Raw genomic sequence first — 16,221 nt, 5'->3', positions numbered from 1 at the left:
TTCTGTGATGACAACTACATCACAGCTGTCCTGCTGTGCAATGGCTGCCAGCTCATCCTGTTTGTTGCCCATGCTCTGTGCATTGGTGTAGATGCACCTCAGCTGTGGCCTCCTTTTGTCTGGGAGAAACCCAAATCACCTCCTGATCATACTCCAATATTCCCATAGCCCCCAACCTCACACCAACTCCTGTCTTCCCCCAGACATATGCAGTGCCCTTCTCCTTCATCAAGACACAGGACTGGGAGCCCTTGCTTGCACACCCTTCTCCTCCAGGTACTGGTATGTCACATTCGGGCTCCTCTCCAGTGACCCCACTTTCACCCCTGGCCCCCTTCATACCTAGTGTAAAGCTCTGCTAATTAGCCCTGCTATCTCCTGTCCTAAAGCCCTTTTACCTCTGTGGGATAAGCTCTTCCCATCTCTTGTTAGGAAGCCTGGTCTCCTGTAAATCCAGCCTTGGTCAGAAGAACTGATCTCTGGAGAAGTAAGGAGGAAGGTCATCAGAACTGTCACCTTGGAGGTTTGGCAGGCAATTTTTGGCCTCTTTCAGAGTCTGGTTGAGAGAATTCCTTGGATGTCAGTCCTGAAGGGCAAGGGATTTCAGGAAATCTGGAAACTGATCAAAAAGAAACTCTTGAAGGTGAAAGATCAGATGGCCCCATGTGCTGTAAGATGAACTAGTGGAAAAGATGCCCAGCCTGGCTGAAAAGAGATCTGGTAAAAACTCATCTAAAAAAGGAGAGTTTTTGGCCTTTGGAAAAAGGAGCAAGACACTCAGGGAGACTTAAAACATGTCAGGAGGCTACAGAGGGAAAAAATTACAATGGCCAAACACAGTGTGAAATTAATCTCTCTGCTGCCATTGAAGAACATAATCAATGTTTCTTGAACACATTAGCAACAAAAGGAGGGTGAAGGAGAACCCTCATCCTTTATTGGATGTCAGGAGAATAGTTGCCAAGGGTTAGGAGAAGGCTGAGGTACTTCTTTGTCCCAGCCTTCAGCAGTAGGAGCAGTTTTTCCTTGGGTACCTCAGTCCTGTTCCTGTTCCTCAGTCCCCTGAGCTGGCAGACAGTGATGGGGGGCAGAATGGAGCCCCCATGATCCAAGCGGAGATTATCAGTGCCCCCTGCAGCACCCAGAGACACACAAGTCTATGGGGCCAGATGGGACCCACACAAAGGTAGTGAGGGGGCTGGCAGAAGTGCTCACCAAGCCTCTTGTCATCATTTATCAGCAGCCCTGACTGACTGGGGAGGTGTCAGTAGACTGGAGAATGAACACTGTCATCCCCACCTACAAGAAGGGCCAAAAGAAGGATCCAGGGAGATGCAGGCCTGTCAGCTTGACCAGTGGCAGGGAAGGGGATGGAGCAGATGCTCTGAGTGCCATTACACAGCATGTGCAGGACAGCCAGGAGACGGTGGCCAGACAGCATGGGTTTATGAAAGGCAGGGACTGGTTGGCCAACCCGATCTCCTTCTGTGACAACGTGACCACTGATTCAATGAGGGCAAGGTGGAGGATGTTGACTGCCTTGACTTCAATAAAGATTTCAGTGGCTTTATCCACAAAATCCTTCTGGAAAAACTGGCTACATCTGGCCTGGAGCAGTGGCCTCTTCAGTGGGTTAAACCCTGGCTGATATCTGGGCCCAAAGAGTTGTGGTGAGTGGAGCTCAGTCCAGCTGGTGGCTGCTCACCGGTGGTGTTCCCCAGGATGCTGGGACTGCTCTTCTTCTATCTCTTTATCAATGATCTGGACAAGGGGGTGAGTGCACCCTCAGGAAGTTTGGAGATGACACCAAGATGGGTGGGAGTGTGGATCTGCCAGAGACAAGAAAGGTTCTACAGAGGGACCTGGACAGTAAAGGCTGAAGAGGGGTGGCTGGAAAGCTGCCTGGCAGAGAAGGACCTGGGGGTGCTGGTTGACTGCTGACCGAACATAAATTGGCATGTGCCCAGGTGTCCAAGAAGGCCACCAGCATCCTGGGCTGCATCAGAAATAGTGTGGGCAGCAGGAGCAGGGAGCTGATTGTTCCCCTGTACTCATCACTGGTGAGGCTGCACCTCGAATCTGGGGTCAGTCCTGGGCCCCTCACAACAAGAAGGACATTGAGGGGCTGGAGCTGGGGACCCACAAATGTCTGGGACCACCCCTGGCACCTCCAGTGTCACCTGTGGCTTGCAGGGGAAGAGGAGGGAAAGGAGATTCCCCCTGGCACTGCCTGGGTGTCCAGTGGGAGAGTGGGAGAAGCAGAGGTTGTGTCTCTAGAGGGGGACTGGCTGTGCTGGAAAGGAGGGAGGGAGGGGACATGAGCGATGACTTCAGTGTGTGTCCCATTGGGTTCCTGGGGAGCCCCAGGGAGAGCTGGAGGGAGCCCAGAGAGAGAGGTGAGCAAGTGGCAAAGTCTGGTGATGGTCCTGTGCTGCTGGGCCTGGCTCCTGAGCCTGAGAGAGCTGCAGGCAAGCAGAGAGTGCTGCAGAGAGAGAGCTCTGGGCAGGAGCAGCTCCTCTGCAGAGCACAGCAGGGCTGAGGGCACTGCCAGGGTATCTGGGGGAGATGAGCAAGGCAGAGAGAGCTTCAAGGGGGTGAAGATGGAGGGGATGAGTGCCAGCTGAGTGGAGGAGAACCTTCCCAGCTTCTGACATGGTGAGTATCTGGTGCAGGGCAGTGAAGCTGGTGCAGTTCCTGGAGGCATCTCCTAAAGCTGCAGAGCCAGAGCTGCTGGGAGCTGGAAGGGGGGAAGGGGCTGGAGGTGGAGGGGGAATTGTGAAGAGGAGTGAGGGGGTGTGTGCAGGCAGGGGTGCCCAGGGCTGTCCTTCAGAGCAGGGTCCTGCAGCCCAGGGGCTGTGTGCTGGGGCAGGGACTCTGCTGCCTGCCTGCCTGCCTGGCAGGGGCAGCTCTCAGCCTGCCCGGGGAGCGCCCTGGTGCTGGCAGAAGCTGTGGCTGGCAGGAGACAGGGAGCACAGGGCAGGCTCCTGGTGCTGGTGAGAGAGGGATGAATTGCTCAGGGCTGCTCACAGCTCCAGCTGATGCTAGGAATATTTCTGAGGGGCCTTTTCAAGAGTCCCTTCAGGGCAGGGCTTTCCTGATCCAGTCTCTGCTCTCCTCAGGCTCCGCTTCCACTTGTCTCTCCAGGGCATGGAAAGCTCTTTCTGCACTCTGCAGAAGACACACAGACCCCAGTTCTCCTCAGCCTTTGTCTGAGGTGCTCCTGAGCCCCTGCACAGTCAGAGATGCCCCTGGACAGGTCCTGCTGCTGCCAGGAGGGGTCTGCAGGGCAGATCTGAGCACTCAGGGGGTGGGATGGGGGCTTTGAGCACTGAGAGGGAGGAGAGCTGGGGACAGAGAAAGAGCTGCAGGCAGCAGAGATGGGCAGGGATGGAGAGGGAGCTGCTGCCTGGAAGATGATGGCAAGGGGGATTCCTGCACCTCCCAGCCATCCCCTGCAGAGCTCCTGCCCTCCCTAGAGCTAAACCCTGCTGTCATGCAGTACAGTCCCCCAGCCCTTCAGATCATGGGCACTGAATTCTGAGGATCCTTCCAGCAGCCCCCCCACCAGAGAGAAGAAATGCTGGAGTCTCTGCCTGTGTCTCCCTGTCCCGACTCTCTTGGCAGCAGAATTTTTGCAGGTTCCCCTCTTGCCCGTAGTGCTGCTGCTTTCCTTGTTCTTCCCCTTCTTTTTGCTGGGCTGGGGAGTGAGGTTTCAGGTACAGACATTGACGCTGAAGGTCCTGTCCTGCTGCTGTGTCCATGGGGAAGAAGGATCTAAACCACCTGAATTTTGAAGACTGCTGTGGTTCAGCCCATCCTTCCATCAGGATACCCCATCTTGAGGGTCTTTGCCTCTTTGTGCACCTGAGAGCAGGACTGATGGACAGAGCAGCTGTCCTCACTCTGCACTAAGGGACAGTCCCTTTGCCTCTCAGCATCCTGAAGGTTTCACTTGCGGAGCAGCAGAAAGACCAGGGGCTATTGCATTATAATTTTCCTGATGTGTTTTTTTAGAAATTTTTCCAGAGCAAACCATGCTGAATCTGTTCAGCTCTTCTCTGCAGGCTTGTGGTGCATTGGGGTGAGAATGATTTTCAGATCTTGAATGTCAAGGGTGGATTTAATCTGAGATCCCTCTCTGTTGCTTTTTACCAATTCCTGTAGGTCAGCACAGATGCCTCCTCCCCCTCTTTTCTGGACTTTGAACCAGGATAAGCCGGGATGTTTGAAAGGGACATTCCAAAGGTGTTCATGAAATGGGAGAAGCTGTTTGTGTTTCTCCAGCAGAATTTTTTAAATGTTTTTTGAATTAACACTGCCCTAATGTCTCCCTTTTTTTTTTTTTTTAGGACTAAAAGTTCTGTATCCGTAGTGGCATCAGATGTCCAACAGCAGCTCCATCAGGCAGTTCCTCCTCCTGGCATTTGCAGACAGGCGGGAGCTGCAGCTCTTGCACTTCTGGCTCTTCCTGGGCATCTACCTGGCTGCCCTCCTGGGCAACGGCCTCATCATCACCACCATCGCCTGTGACCACCACCTCCACACCCCCATGTACTTCTTCCTCCTCAACCTCTCCCTCCTCGACCTGGGATCCATCTCCACCACTCTGCCCAAAGCCATGGCCAATTCCCTCTGGGACAACACAGACATCTCCTACAAGGCATGTGCTTTACAGACCTTCTTCTTTCTCTTTTTCACTGCTGGGGAGTTTTATCTCCTGACCATCATGTCCTACGACCGCTATGTGGCCATCTGCAAACCCCTGCACTACGGGACCCTCCTGGGTAGCAGAGCTTGTGTCCACATGGCAGCAGCTGCCTGGGGCACTGGGTTTCTCACTGCTCTGCTGCTCACAGCCAATACATTTTCCCTGCCCCTCTGCCAGGGCAATGCCCTGGACCAGTTCTTCTGTGAAATCCCCCAGATCCTCAAGCTCTCCTGCTCACACTCCTACCTCAGGGAAATTGGCCCTATCGTGGTCAGTGCCTCTTTATCATTTGGGTGTTTTGCCTTTATAGTGGTGTCCTATGTGGAGATCTTCAGGGCTGTGTTGAGGATCCCCTCTGAGCAGGGAAGGCACAAAGCCTTTTCCACGTGCCTCCCTCACCTGGCTGTGGTCTCCCTGTTCATCAGCACTGCCATCTTTGCCTACCTGAAGCCCCCCTCCATATCCTCCCCATCTCTGGACCTGGTGTTGTCATTTCTGTACTCGGTGGTTCCTCCAGCAGTGAACCCCCTTATCTACAGCATGAGGAACCAGGAGCTCAAGGGTGCTTTGTGTAAACTGATGACAGGATTGATTCATAAGTAATAAAATTCCCTATTTCTTATTTATATTACTTATAATATATAATGCATAATTTTTAATATGTCACATTACAGTCCCAGCCAGTGTTCTGGAAGCTTTTGATGGTGATTAGTAATTCTGTTCTCTTTATACTTTTTTGTGCACAAGGAATCCCATTGTTAAATTTCCAGTTCTTGCACCTTCATTTCCACTGTTAACCAGGACTGTCTTGAAAGATTTTTGAAATAATATGTGTTCTTTTCTTAAAAAAAATAAAGGACTCAGAAGTGATTTCTTTACCTGATGTTCTCTTTCTTAGACTTCCTCTGGTGTTATGATTGGGTCCACTCACACTCTGAGGAGTTCAGAAAGGAAGGGGGTGCACACTGGTCCTTGTGATTCAATAGGAGTGGCCTCTTCATTGTGTTCCCTGATTCCTGAAAAACCTGATCCTGGCTCCATTTCCACTGTCCTCTATAAATCATCGCCTTAGGTCTCCAACTCAGCTACTCCAGTTTTAACCCCTACATGTCCCTTTCACATATTAACAGACAAATCCTTTACATTAGATCCTATTAAGTCACACCTTCCATATTAAAATCACCTTTATGGTGATTTAGGAAAGAGAGTGGTGATCTAAGGAAAGGAATACAGCTTCACAAAGGGCCAAAAAGGCCTCAGCAACCTCCTGGCCTTCTGCTAATTGCGGCAGTGGAAAAGGAAAGAGGTGCAGATATCATCTACCAAGACTTAATATGATCCTCTAAACTATTCTCATTGCTGAATTAGAGAGGGATGTGTTTGATGGATGGCCAGTTGGATGGACAAGAAAATGACTGGATGACTTCATGCAGACAGTTATGGTCAATGGCTCGATGTCCAAGGGAAACCAATAATGATGTCCCTTCTGGACTTAAAGGTACCTTCTAAATAGTAGTGGATGTCTCCAGTACTAATTAATGTCTTCATCAGTGACAGGGACTGTGGGATCAAGTGATTCCTCAGAAAGTTAGGAGATGACTCCAAGCTCAGTGGCACAGTTGATTCACTTGAGGGTACAGATGACAACCAGAGGGACCTGGACAGATTTCAGTAGTGAGTCTGTGCAATCCTCATGTTCTTCATCAAGGCCACATGAAAGGTCCTGTACCTGAGAGGAGGAAATCCCCACTGTCAGTAAAGACTAGGAGATGAATGATTGAGAGCAGCCCTGCAGAGAACGACTTGGGGATCCCAGTGGGTCAAATCTTTTATGACAGGGAAACCCACCTACCTGATCAAGGGAAGGCAGAGGGTGTAATATTTCTGGGCTTCAGGAAGGCTTTTGGTACTGTCTCTCATAGCATCTTCCTGGATAAAATGTCCATCATACAGCTGGACAACCCTGCTATGTGATGGGCGAGCAACTGGCTCACAGGTCACAAAGAGTGACAGTGAATGGGGTCACATCAGACTGGTGACCGGTTCACTAGTGGGGTCCTGCAGGGCTCCATCCTTGGCCCAGTCCTCTTCAACATCTTCTTCAGTGATGTGGGTGCAGGACTGGAAGGAATCTGAAGCAAGTTTGTGGATGAGAGAACTCAGCAGGTTAGAGAGCTGGGCAATCAGCGGGCACAGGAAGGACAAGTGCTGAACCACAAGTTCAGCAAGTGCTGAATCACCAACCACAAGGGCAAGTGCTGAATTCTGCACCTGGGCTGGGGCAACCCTGGGGGCAAGTACAGACTGGGGAATGAGTGGCTGGAGAGCAGAGAGGGACCTGGGGGTCCTGGTTGATGGCAAACTGGAGATGTGCCAGCAGTGCATCCTGGCAGCCAGGAGTGTCCTGGAGTGCATCAAGCACAGTGTCACCAGCCAGCCCAGGGAGGTGACTGTCCTGCTCTGCTCTGCACTGGTACGGCCTCACTGTGAGTACTGTGTGCAGTTTGGGCACCCCAGTATAGCAAAGGCATCAAGGTGATGGAGAGTGTCCAAAGGAGAGCAACAAGGATGGTGAAGGGTCTGATTTCTTCACTCCTGTGACCAATGACTTTGGGAAAAGATAGGAAGCTGAATTATGGGAGGTTTAGGTTAGATATCAGGGAAAGGCTTTTCACCCAGAGGGCAGTTGAGCAATAAAACAACTTCATTCCTCCCAAGCAATGACCACTCCCCCAGAGAAGTGGTCATAGCTCTAAGCCTGCCTGAGTTCAAGAAGTGTTTGAATGATGCACTCAGGCTAATGGTGTGATCCCAGGGATACCCTACACAGGACAGGAGTTGGGCTTGATCATCCTGATGGGTCCCTTCCAACTCTGAATAGTCTATGATTCTGTGATAACTCATATGGTATGCATATGGGATATGCATGATGGGAGGGTGAGAACCAAGAAGCATCATCTGAAAAAAGGGAGGAAAAACTCAAAACCTTGCTCCTCATCAAGACACTCAAGGACGTCTCCCACAGAGCTTTTTTTTCATCTCCATCCTTGCAGCTTTTCAAGACCAAATCCTGAGCAACCTTCCCTTACCCCAAACCAACCTCAATGAGAGCAGGAGGTTGGCTTAGAGACCTCCTGATGATTAGCCCTCTGATCATCTTTGTGGCCTCCTCTGGACTTGTTCTAACAGTTCCAGGTCCTTTTTGTGCTTGGGCCTCCAGAACTGGACCCAGCACTGCAGTGGGGTCTCACCAGAGTGGAGCAGAGGAGCAGAATCTCCTCCCCTGACCTGCTGGCCACGCTACTTTTTGTGTAGCTCAGGACATGCTTGGCTTCCTGGGCTGCCAGCACACCTTGCCAGCTGGTGCTGAGCTTCTCAACAACCAGCACCCCCAAGTCCTCCTCCTCCTCAGGGCTGCTCTCAATCCATGCTCTGCCCAACCTGTGTTTGTGCTGGAGATTGCCCAACCCAGGTGTTTGTCCTTGTTGAACCTCATGAAGCTTGCATGGGCCCAACTCTCCAGCTTATCCCTTTGTCTGGACAGTCTCTGTCTGGAAAGGTGACTTTAAAAATGGTCACTGTATCACCACCACCACCACCAGCAGGAAAAACTCTTTCTTGAGGCTTTGAACTTGGTTTGTTCCTCATCCCATCCTTGGGTAGCCAGGAGGTGGTGTACGTTTTCTGACAGTCTTGATCTTCACACCCCACTGTGCCCAGGAAGAATCTTAACCCACAAGTGAGGGATGAGCTCTGCCTTCTCATTTCCTGGGGTTCAGAGAGTGGCCTCACTGCTTCATAAAAATAATAAAAAATAAAACTCGTGGCTTCAGAGCCACCTTTACAGAATGTTTGGCTCTGCTCTAACAAGGCCATGGGGAAGCTCTGGCAGCAATGGCCCTCAGTGGGGCCAATCACTGCTTCAAGGTACTTTCAGGTTCCATTCTGACTTCTGGAGCAGTTTGTGCATTCATCTCTCAGCACCTGAGGATCATGGGCTCAGCACCAAACACACCCTGGGGCTCATTGGAATACAGAGAGCACTAAAGGGCCATGGCTCTCCATGGGATATTCTTCACAACTTCAAGACTTGTACAGCTAATTGGAGAGGTCTTGCCACTATAGTTAAGGAGGAACATTTCCTATTGTCATTAATGAAAACTGATTCTGAGGTTTTTTTGTTTCTTGTTTTGTTCTCCTTTAATATTTTAAGAGATGATCTCATGATTTTCATTTTGGAGAAGAGGTGATAGAAGTTCCCTGAGGTCTGAAACTGTGTGGACAACTTTACTTCTCACCTCCCCAGCCCCACCATTCATTTCATGTCCCACCTGGGACTTCCATCCCTGCTCTTTGCATCAGACTTCTCCTCTCCTCTCTGCAGCTGGAGGTTACAGCTCTACTGCACCACCTCCCACCTGCTCTCCTTAGAGAACTGACTGCACACGGGCACAGCAGGAGTTTTTCTTTGTGCCAGCCAAGAAAAGTCAAACAGAGAAAGTGAAGAAGAATCTGAGGAGAAATGGTTTAGAGAGACAGATGGGAAAAGAGAGATGTGATCATCATGACAGAGGTGGCTAAAGAGACAATCAGGCTGCTGAAAGACAGGCGAGCTTTGAACAACCTGCTGCTCAAAGCAGCACCCAGGGGAGAGGCATCTCTATAGGAACGGCCTTTGTCTGGACAGTCTGTGTCTGGAAAGGTGACTTTAGAAATGGTCACTGGATCACCACCACCAGGCAGAAGTTTCTGTTGAGGCTCTGCACTTGGTGTGCTCCTTGCCCCTTCTTGGGGTACTTGGGAGGTGTTGTGCATTTTTCTCATAGTTTCTATTGCTCATCATCGTGCCCCACGGCCCCCAGGAAGAGTCCTGACCCACAAGTGAGGGATGGGCTCTGATTTCCCATTGCCTGGGGTTCACAGTGTGTCCTGACTGATAGATAAAATAAATAAATACATAAACAAGCAAACAAATAAATAAATAAATATCTGTTACTTCAGAGCCACCTTTAGAGAATCTTTGCTTCCCTCCAATCATGTCCTCCAGTGACCTTCTCTAATAAGTTCTTTGAAAGCTTTGTCAATAATAGGATGCAGTGAGACCAATCAATACTTCAAGAGAATTTGGATTTTTGTTTTGGCTTGAACTTCTAAACATGTTTTTTTTCAGTCTCCTGTCAGTACCTGAGGACCATGGACTCAGTCCCTCTGGCACTAGGGGGCCCATGACAGTACTGAGCAGCCATGAGTCACCCTGTGGTGTTTTTAGTGTTCAAGAAACACACATCTAATTGGAGAGGTTCCATTGTGGAGGAAGTTTTAAAAGAGCATCTCAGAAAAACTATTGAAAAGTTCTGTTTTACTGGTTTTCAATTTAGAAATTTAAATTCTACTACTATTGGTGCAGAGTGACACTTCAAAGGCCTGAAAAGCAAAGAAAAACCTCTGAGGTCCAGCACTCCATTGAGAACATTGCTTCTCACCTCCCCAAAACACAACATTGCTCTCATTGGCTACCTGGGAAGGATCTGGGATAATTTGCGTCCAGAACCTTGTCAGTGCCACCACTTGTACCCTCCATGCAGCAGGTGCTGCTCGTTCAGCTCACTCCTGTCCCCACGCTGCCACTTCATCCCCACCCACCCACCCCACATGGCACCAGCATCATCGGGGTCTCTGCGGGGAGCCCCGAGCGCTGGCAGCGATTGTCCTGTCCCACACTGAGGGGATGGGGGCAGCGGCAGCGAGCCCGTTCCTGCCCTGCCTGCAGGACACCTTCCCTTAGGGGCAGGAGGAGCAATGCATGACAAGTGTCCCTTTCCAAAAGCCCGCAGCAGCCTCTCTTTCCTACGGCAGCTGCTTTCTGCACTGCCATCAAGAACGCCCTGCAGGCTGCACTTTGCATTTCCCCCTAAGAAAGGGAATGGTCGTTCTTGGCATCACCCAGCACGGACAGAATGTCCTCAGGTAGAAAGAAAAAGGAACAACAAAGATACAGAACTTGTAACCTCCCAGGGACTGGGAGGGACTGGGAGGCAACTGGGAGGGAACCGGGAGGGTTTGGGAGGGAACTGGGAAGGACTGGGAGGGGATTGGGGTGAACTGGAAGGAACTGGGAGGGACTGGGAGGGAACTGGGAGGGAACTGGGAGGGACTGGGAGGAATTGGGAGGGCATTGGGAGGGATCTGGGAGGGGCTCAGAGGGAACTGGGAGGGGATTGGGAGGGGATATGGAGGAAATGGGAGGGAACTGGGAGGGATTGGGCAGGGATTGGGTGGAACTGAGAGGGACTGGGAAGGAACTCTGAGGGATTGGGAGGGACTGGGAGGAATTGGGAGGGGATTATGGGGAAATGGGAGGAAATGGGAGGGACTGGGAGGGAACTGGGCGGGAACTGGGAGGGACTGGGAGGGATTGGGAGGAAACTGGGAGGGGACTGGAGGGATTAGGGGGAAATGGGGGGAACTGGGAGGGACTGGGAGGGGTATGGGAGGGCCAGGGAGGGGATTGGCAGGGGATTGGGAGGGAACTGGGAAGGATTGGGATGGGACTGGGAGGGAACTGGGAGGAAATGGGAGTGATTTGGAGCCAACTGGGAGCAACTGGGAGGGATTTGGAGTCAACTGGGAGGGACTGGGAGCGATTGGGAGCTACTGGGAGGGGATTGGTGTCAATTTGGAGGGACTGGGACCCATTGGAATTCAACTGGGAGCAACTGGGATGGACTGGGATGGACTGGTTTATACTGGTGTATACTGGCGTGTACTGGTTTAACTGGCCTATAGTGGTGTATAGTACTTCTACTGGTTTATACTGGCCTATAGTGGCCTATACTGGTCTGTACTGGTTTACACTGGTCTGTAGTGGCTATAGTGGTCCGTACTGGTCTATACTGGTCTATACAGGACTGTATTGGTCTATACTGGTCTATACTGGTTTATACTGGTTATACTGGCATATACTGCTTTATAGTGGTCTATACTGGTTTACTGGTTTATAGTGGTCTATACTGGTTTGTACTGGCCTATACTGATCTATCCTAGTTATAGTGGTCTATAGAGGTCTATACTGGCTTATACTGGTAATAATGGTTATACTGGTTTAAACTGGCCTATACTGGTCTCTACTGGTTTGTACTTCTTATGTTCATTTATACTGGTTTATACTGGTCTATACTGGTCTGTACTGGTCTTAATTGGTTATACCAGTTATACTGGTTATACTGGTCTATACTGGTTTATACTGGTCTATACTAGTCTGTGATGCCCTATACTCGTTAAACTGGTCTATACTAGTCTATACTGGTCTATACTGGTTTTCTGGTTTACAGTGGTCTATACTGTTTTTTACTGGTCTATACTGGTTTTTACTGGTTATAGTGGTCAATACAGGTCTACACTGGTTTATACTGATTTATACTGGCCTATACTGGTCTATACTGGTTTGTACAGCTTATATTCGTTTATACTGGTTTTACTGGTCTATACTGGTCTGTACTGGTCTATATTGGTTATACTGGTTATACTGGGCTATACTGGTTTTACTGATCTGTACTGGTTTATACTGGTCTGTACTGGGATATACTGGTTATACTAGTTTATGCTGGTTATACCGGTTTATAGTAATCTAAAAAGGTCTGTACAGGTTTATACTGGTAATACTGGTTTATATTAGTCTATAAAGGTCTATACTGGTTTCTACTGGTTTATATTGGTGAAACTGATTTATACTGGTTTATACTGGTCTGTACTGGGATATACTGGTTATACTAGTTTATGCTGGTCTAAAAAGGTCTGAACTGGTTTATACTTCTCTATAAAGGTCTATACTGGGTTATACTGGTTAATACCGGTGAAACTGGTTTATACTGGTCTATACAGGATTATACTGGTTTTACTGGTCTATACTGGTTTATACCACTTTATACTGGTCTATACTGGTTATACTGGTCTATACTGGTTTATACTGGTCTGTACTGGTTTATACTGGTTATACTGGTCTATACTGGATTATACAGGTTTATACTGGTATATACTGGTTTATACTAGTCTATAAAGGTCTGTATTGGTTTATACTGGTTGAACGGGTTTATACTGGTTTAAACTGGTCTATACTGGTCTATATTGGTCTATACTGGCTTATACTGGTCTATACTGGTCCATACTGGCTTATACTGGTTTATACAGGTTTATACTGGGCTATCCTGGTTATGCCGGTTTATACTGGTTTATATTGGTCTGTAATGCTCTATTCTGGTTTGTACTGGTCTATACTGGTTTTACTGATTTATAAACATCTATCCTGGTCTGTACTAGTTATATTGGTCGATACTGGTCTATACTGGTTATACTGGTTTATACTGCTTATACTTGTTTATACTGGTCTGTATTGGTTTATCTTGGTTATACTGGTAATACTGGTCTTTAGTGGTTATACTGGTTTATACTGGTTGATACTGGTTATACTGGTTTATACTGCCTATACATGTTTATACTGGCTGTACTGGTTTATATTGGTATATTACATATATTTAATAATAATTATTAATAAAAAAATAATCCTCTTAATAATAATAATAATAATAATAATAATATGTTATATATAGTAAATATTTAATATATAATGCATAATAATATAAATATATAATATGATCCATAATATATTAGAATTTATAATTATATATTAATACATTATATACTATATAATACAATAATATTATAAATAATAATATAAATAATAAAAATCATTATTACTATATTTTAATATTACTTATTATTACATAATATTTATTCTTATACATTATTATGTATTATTATTCATTATTATTTAATTTATTATATTTATTATGTAGTATTATATTTATTATATTATTAATCTGTTTATTATTTATTATATACTGTATACCATTATTTATTTCAGATTTTTTAATACCTATTATTACTTATTTTTATATTGTTAATTATTAATATATATTATTATATAAAAATTATGTAATATATTTATAATATCACATACAATATATATAATATAATATATTCCATAATATTAATATATATTATATAATAGGTGTTTATTATTATATAATAGTAATTATTATTTTATTAGTATGGAATTTTAAGTACTTTTTAACTTATTTTTATTTATTATATTTATCATATGTTAGTATTTGTTATGTATTATTATTTATAATTATTAATTTATTATTATTTATCTATTCATTTTATTTTTATTATATATTACATGTATTATTCCATATTGATATTTATTGTTATTTGAATTACTTATTACTATTTATTCCTATATTTTTTATATCTGTTAATATTATTTACATAGTTCTTATTTTATTATTTATTTTTAATTAAATTTTATCATTTATTTCTTTATTATTTTATTTATTAGTTCTATTAATTTGAAAAAATTTATTATTATTTAATATTATTATTTCCTTATTGTATTTTTTATTATTTTTCATTTTTTTATTATTTATATTTTTATTATTTATTATTTTTTTAATTATTTTATGTATTATTTTATTTATTCTTTTCTTTTACGATTCTATTTAATTGATTTAATTAATTTTAATCACTTTTCCCTTTAATTTCTCTTGATTTAATTGGGGAATTAAAGGAGGGGGAGTCATTTGGTCCCAAGCGTCATTGGGGGGGGGAGAGGGGCAAGTGGGAACAACGCAGGGTCAACATGGGATCTACATGTGATTAATATATAATTAACACGTGATTAACAGGGGGGTTAAGGCTAATCATGGGGTTTTGTTGACATGGGATGGACACGGGGTCAACATGGGGCTTACATGTGAACATGTGATTAACATGGGATTAACACGTGATTTACATGGCGTTTATATGGATGTTAAGGCCAATCAGATCATGGGATTGACATGGGATCAACATGGTGCAGAGGGACCTGGACAGACTGGAGAGTTGGGCTGATCCCAACGGGATGAGGTTCAACATTCCAAGTGCCGGGTCCTGCACTTTGGCCACAACAACCCCATGGGGAGCTCCAGGCTGGGCACAGAGTGGTTGGAGAGCAGCCAGACAGAGAGGGACCTGGGAGTCTGGATTGCCAGGAAGCTGAACATGAGCCAGCAGTGTGCCCAGGTGGCCAAGAAGGCCAATGGCATCCTGGCCTGGATCAGGAACAGTGTGGCCAGCAGGTCCAGGGAAGGGATTCTGCCCCTGTGCTCAGCTCTGGTGAGGCCACAGCTTGAGTCCCGTGTCCAGTTCTGGGCCCCTCAGCTCAGGAAGGAGATTGAGGTCTTAGAGCAGATCCAAAGGAGGCAACTGGGCTGGTGAAGGGACTCGAGCACAGATCCTATGAGGAGAGGCTGAGGGAGCTGGAGGTGTTCAGCCTGGAGAAGAGGAGGCTCAGGGGAGACCTCATCACTCTCTACAACTCCCTGAAAGGAGGCTGTAGCCACGGGGGGGTTGGTCTTTTTTCCCAGGCAACTCTCAGCAAGACAAGAGGGCACGGTCTCAAGTTCATTATAAAGTCATAGAACTGTTTGGGTGTGAAGGAATGTGAGAGACCAGACTTGTATTTCTCATGATCACCGCAAAAGGATTGCCCATACCACCTTTGTGGAAACATCCCCATGGTACAGTCTGGGGTTTTGCTGGGATGGGTACAGAAAGACTCATCCTTAAACCTGGAAGGAGCAGCCAGGGTTGGGAGAGATGGACAATGGCTGTGGGGTGACCAAGGCCCTGGGTCACCTTCTTGCTCTCTCCGTCCCACCAAATGCACAGAGCAGCCTCGTCTGCCCTGCACCTCCATCTCAGGGCTCTTTTTAGCAGCCCTGGCTGTGCATCACAGCCCCTGCTGGCAGTGTCCCCCTCCATGGCCATGCAGGGCCAGTTACACACCCATGGCTTTCTCTGCCAGGGTTTCACTTGCCAGCCCAGAACAGCTCCCTCCAGGCTCTCCCACCTCCCCTCCCCTCTCTCCCAGCACAGCCCACAGTCTGCTGGCCCCACACCAGTGCCCAGCCCAGGCTGCTCCGGGCAGTCCCACCACAGCCCCAGCCCTTCTGAAGGGCACAGCAGCTCCTGGGGGGCAGAGAGAGCTCAGAGCCCCAGATGGGTGACCATGCATGGCACAAGGAGCAGAAGGCACCCTGTGTCCCCTGCTCTCCTCTCCAGGAGATCCGCAGAGCTCTGCAGCCCCTCGGCGCCATCCCCTCTGCCCAGCCCAGCACAACAGCCCTGGCCCTTGTGCTCCTCAAGAGCTCTGACTGCTCCAGGCACAGAGCAGCTTTCCCAGGGCTGTTGCAGCCAGGGAGGGGCTTTCACTTCCCTTTCATTCCTGATACACTAAGACGGAAAACAGACAAAAAATGTTGCAAGTACATTTATTTTACTTAAACCCACTGGAGACCCTCCATTTCCAAAAGATTTCTTGGTCAAATAGGTGAGTGAATATTAATGCAGGAAAATAAATGTCATTACTTTTAAGGAAAAAAATGACAGCTAAATAAAAAGGAAAAAATGTA

At 47.1% G+C, this 16,221-nt stretch overlaps 1 protein-coding gene across 1 annotated transcript; it reads left to right on the top strand.

The window, feature by feature from the left end:
- Window positions 1–4,381: 4,381 nt before the first annotated feature.
- Window positions 4,382–5,311, top strand: LOC115600269 (olfactory receptor 14J1-like). Its single transcript, XM_030468605.1, has one exon. The coding sequence runs from the start codon at window positions 4,382–4,384 to the stop codon at window positions 5,309–5,311; it is 930 nt and encodes a 309-aa protein (XP_030324465.1).
- The last annotated feature ends 10,910 nt before the right edge of the window (window positions 5,312–16,221 follow it).

Source organism: Calypte anna, unplaced genomic scaffold, assembly GCF_003957555.1.
Source record: "Calypte anna isolate BGI_N300 unplaced genomic scaffold, bCalAnn1_v1.p scaffold_183_arrow_ctg1, whole genome shotgun sequence".
Lineage (NCBI taxonomy): Eukaryota > Metazoa > Chordata > Aves > Apodiformes > Trochilidae > Calypte > Calypte anna.
This window is presented reverse-complemented; position numbering and strand designations above follow the sequence as displayed.

Bases quoted from the DNA above. Each gene is read 5' to 3' on its own strand.
- LOC115600269 (XM_030468605.1), top strand. From the start codon at position 4,382: ATGTCCAACAGCAGCTCCATCAGGCAGTTCCTCCTCCTGGCATTTGCA.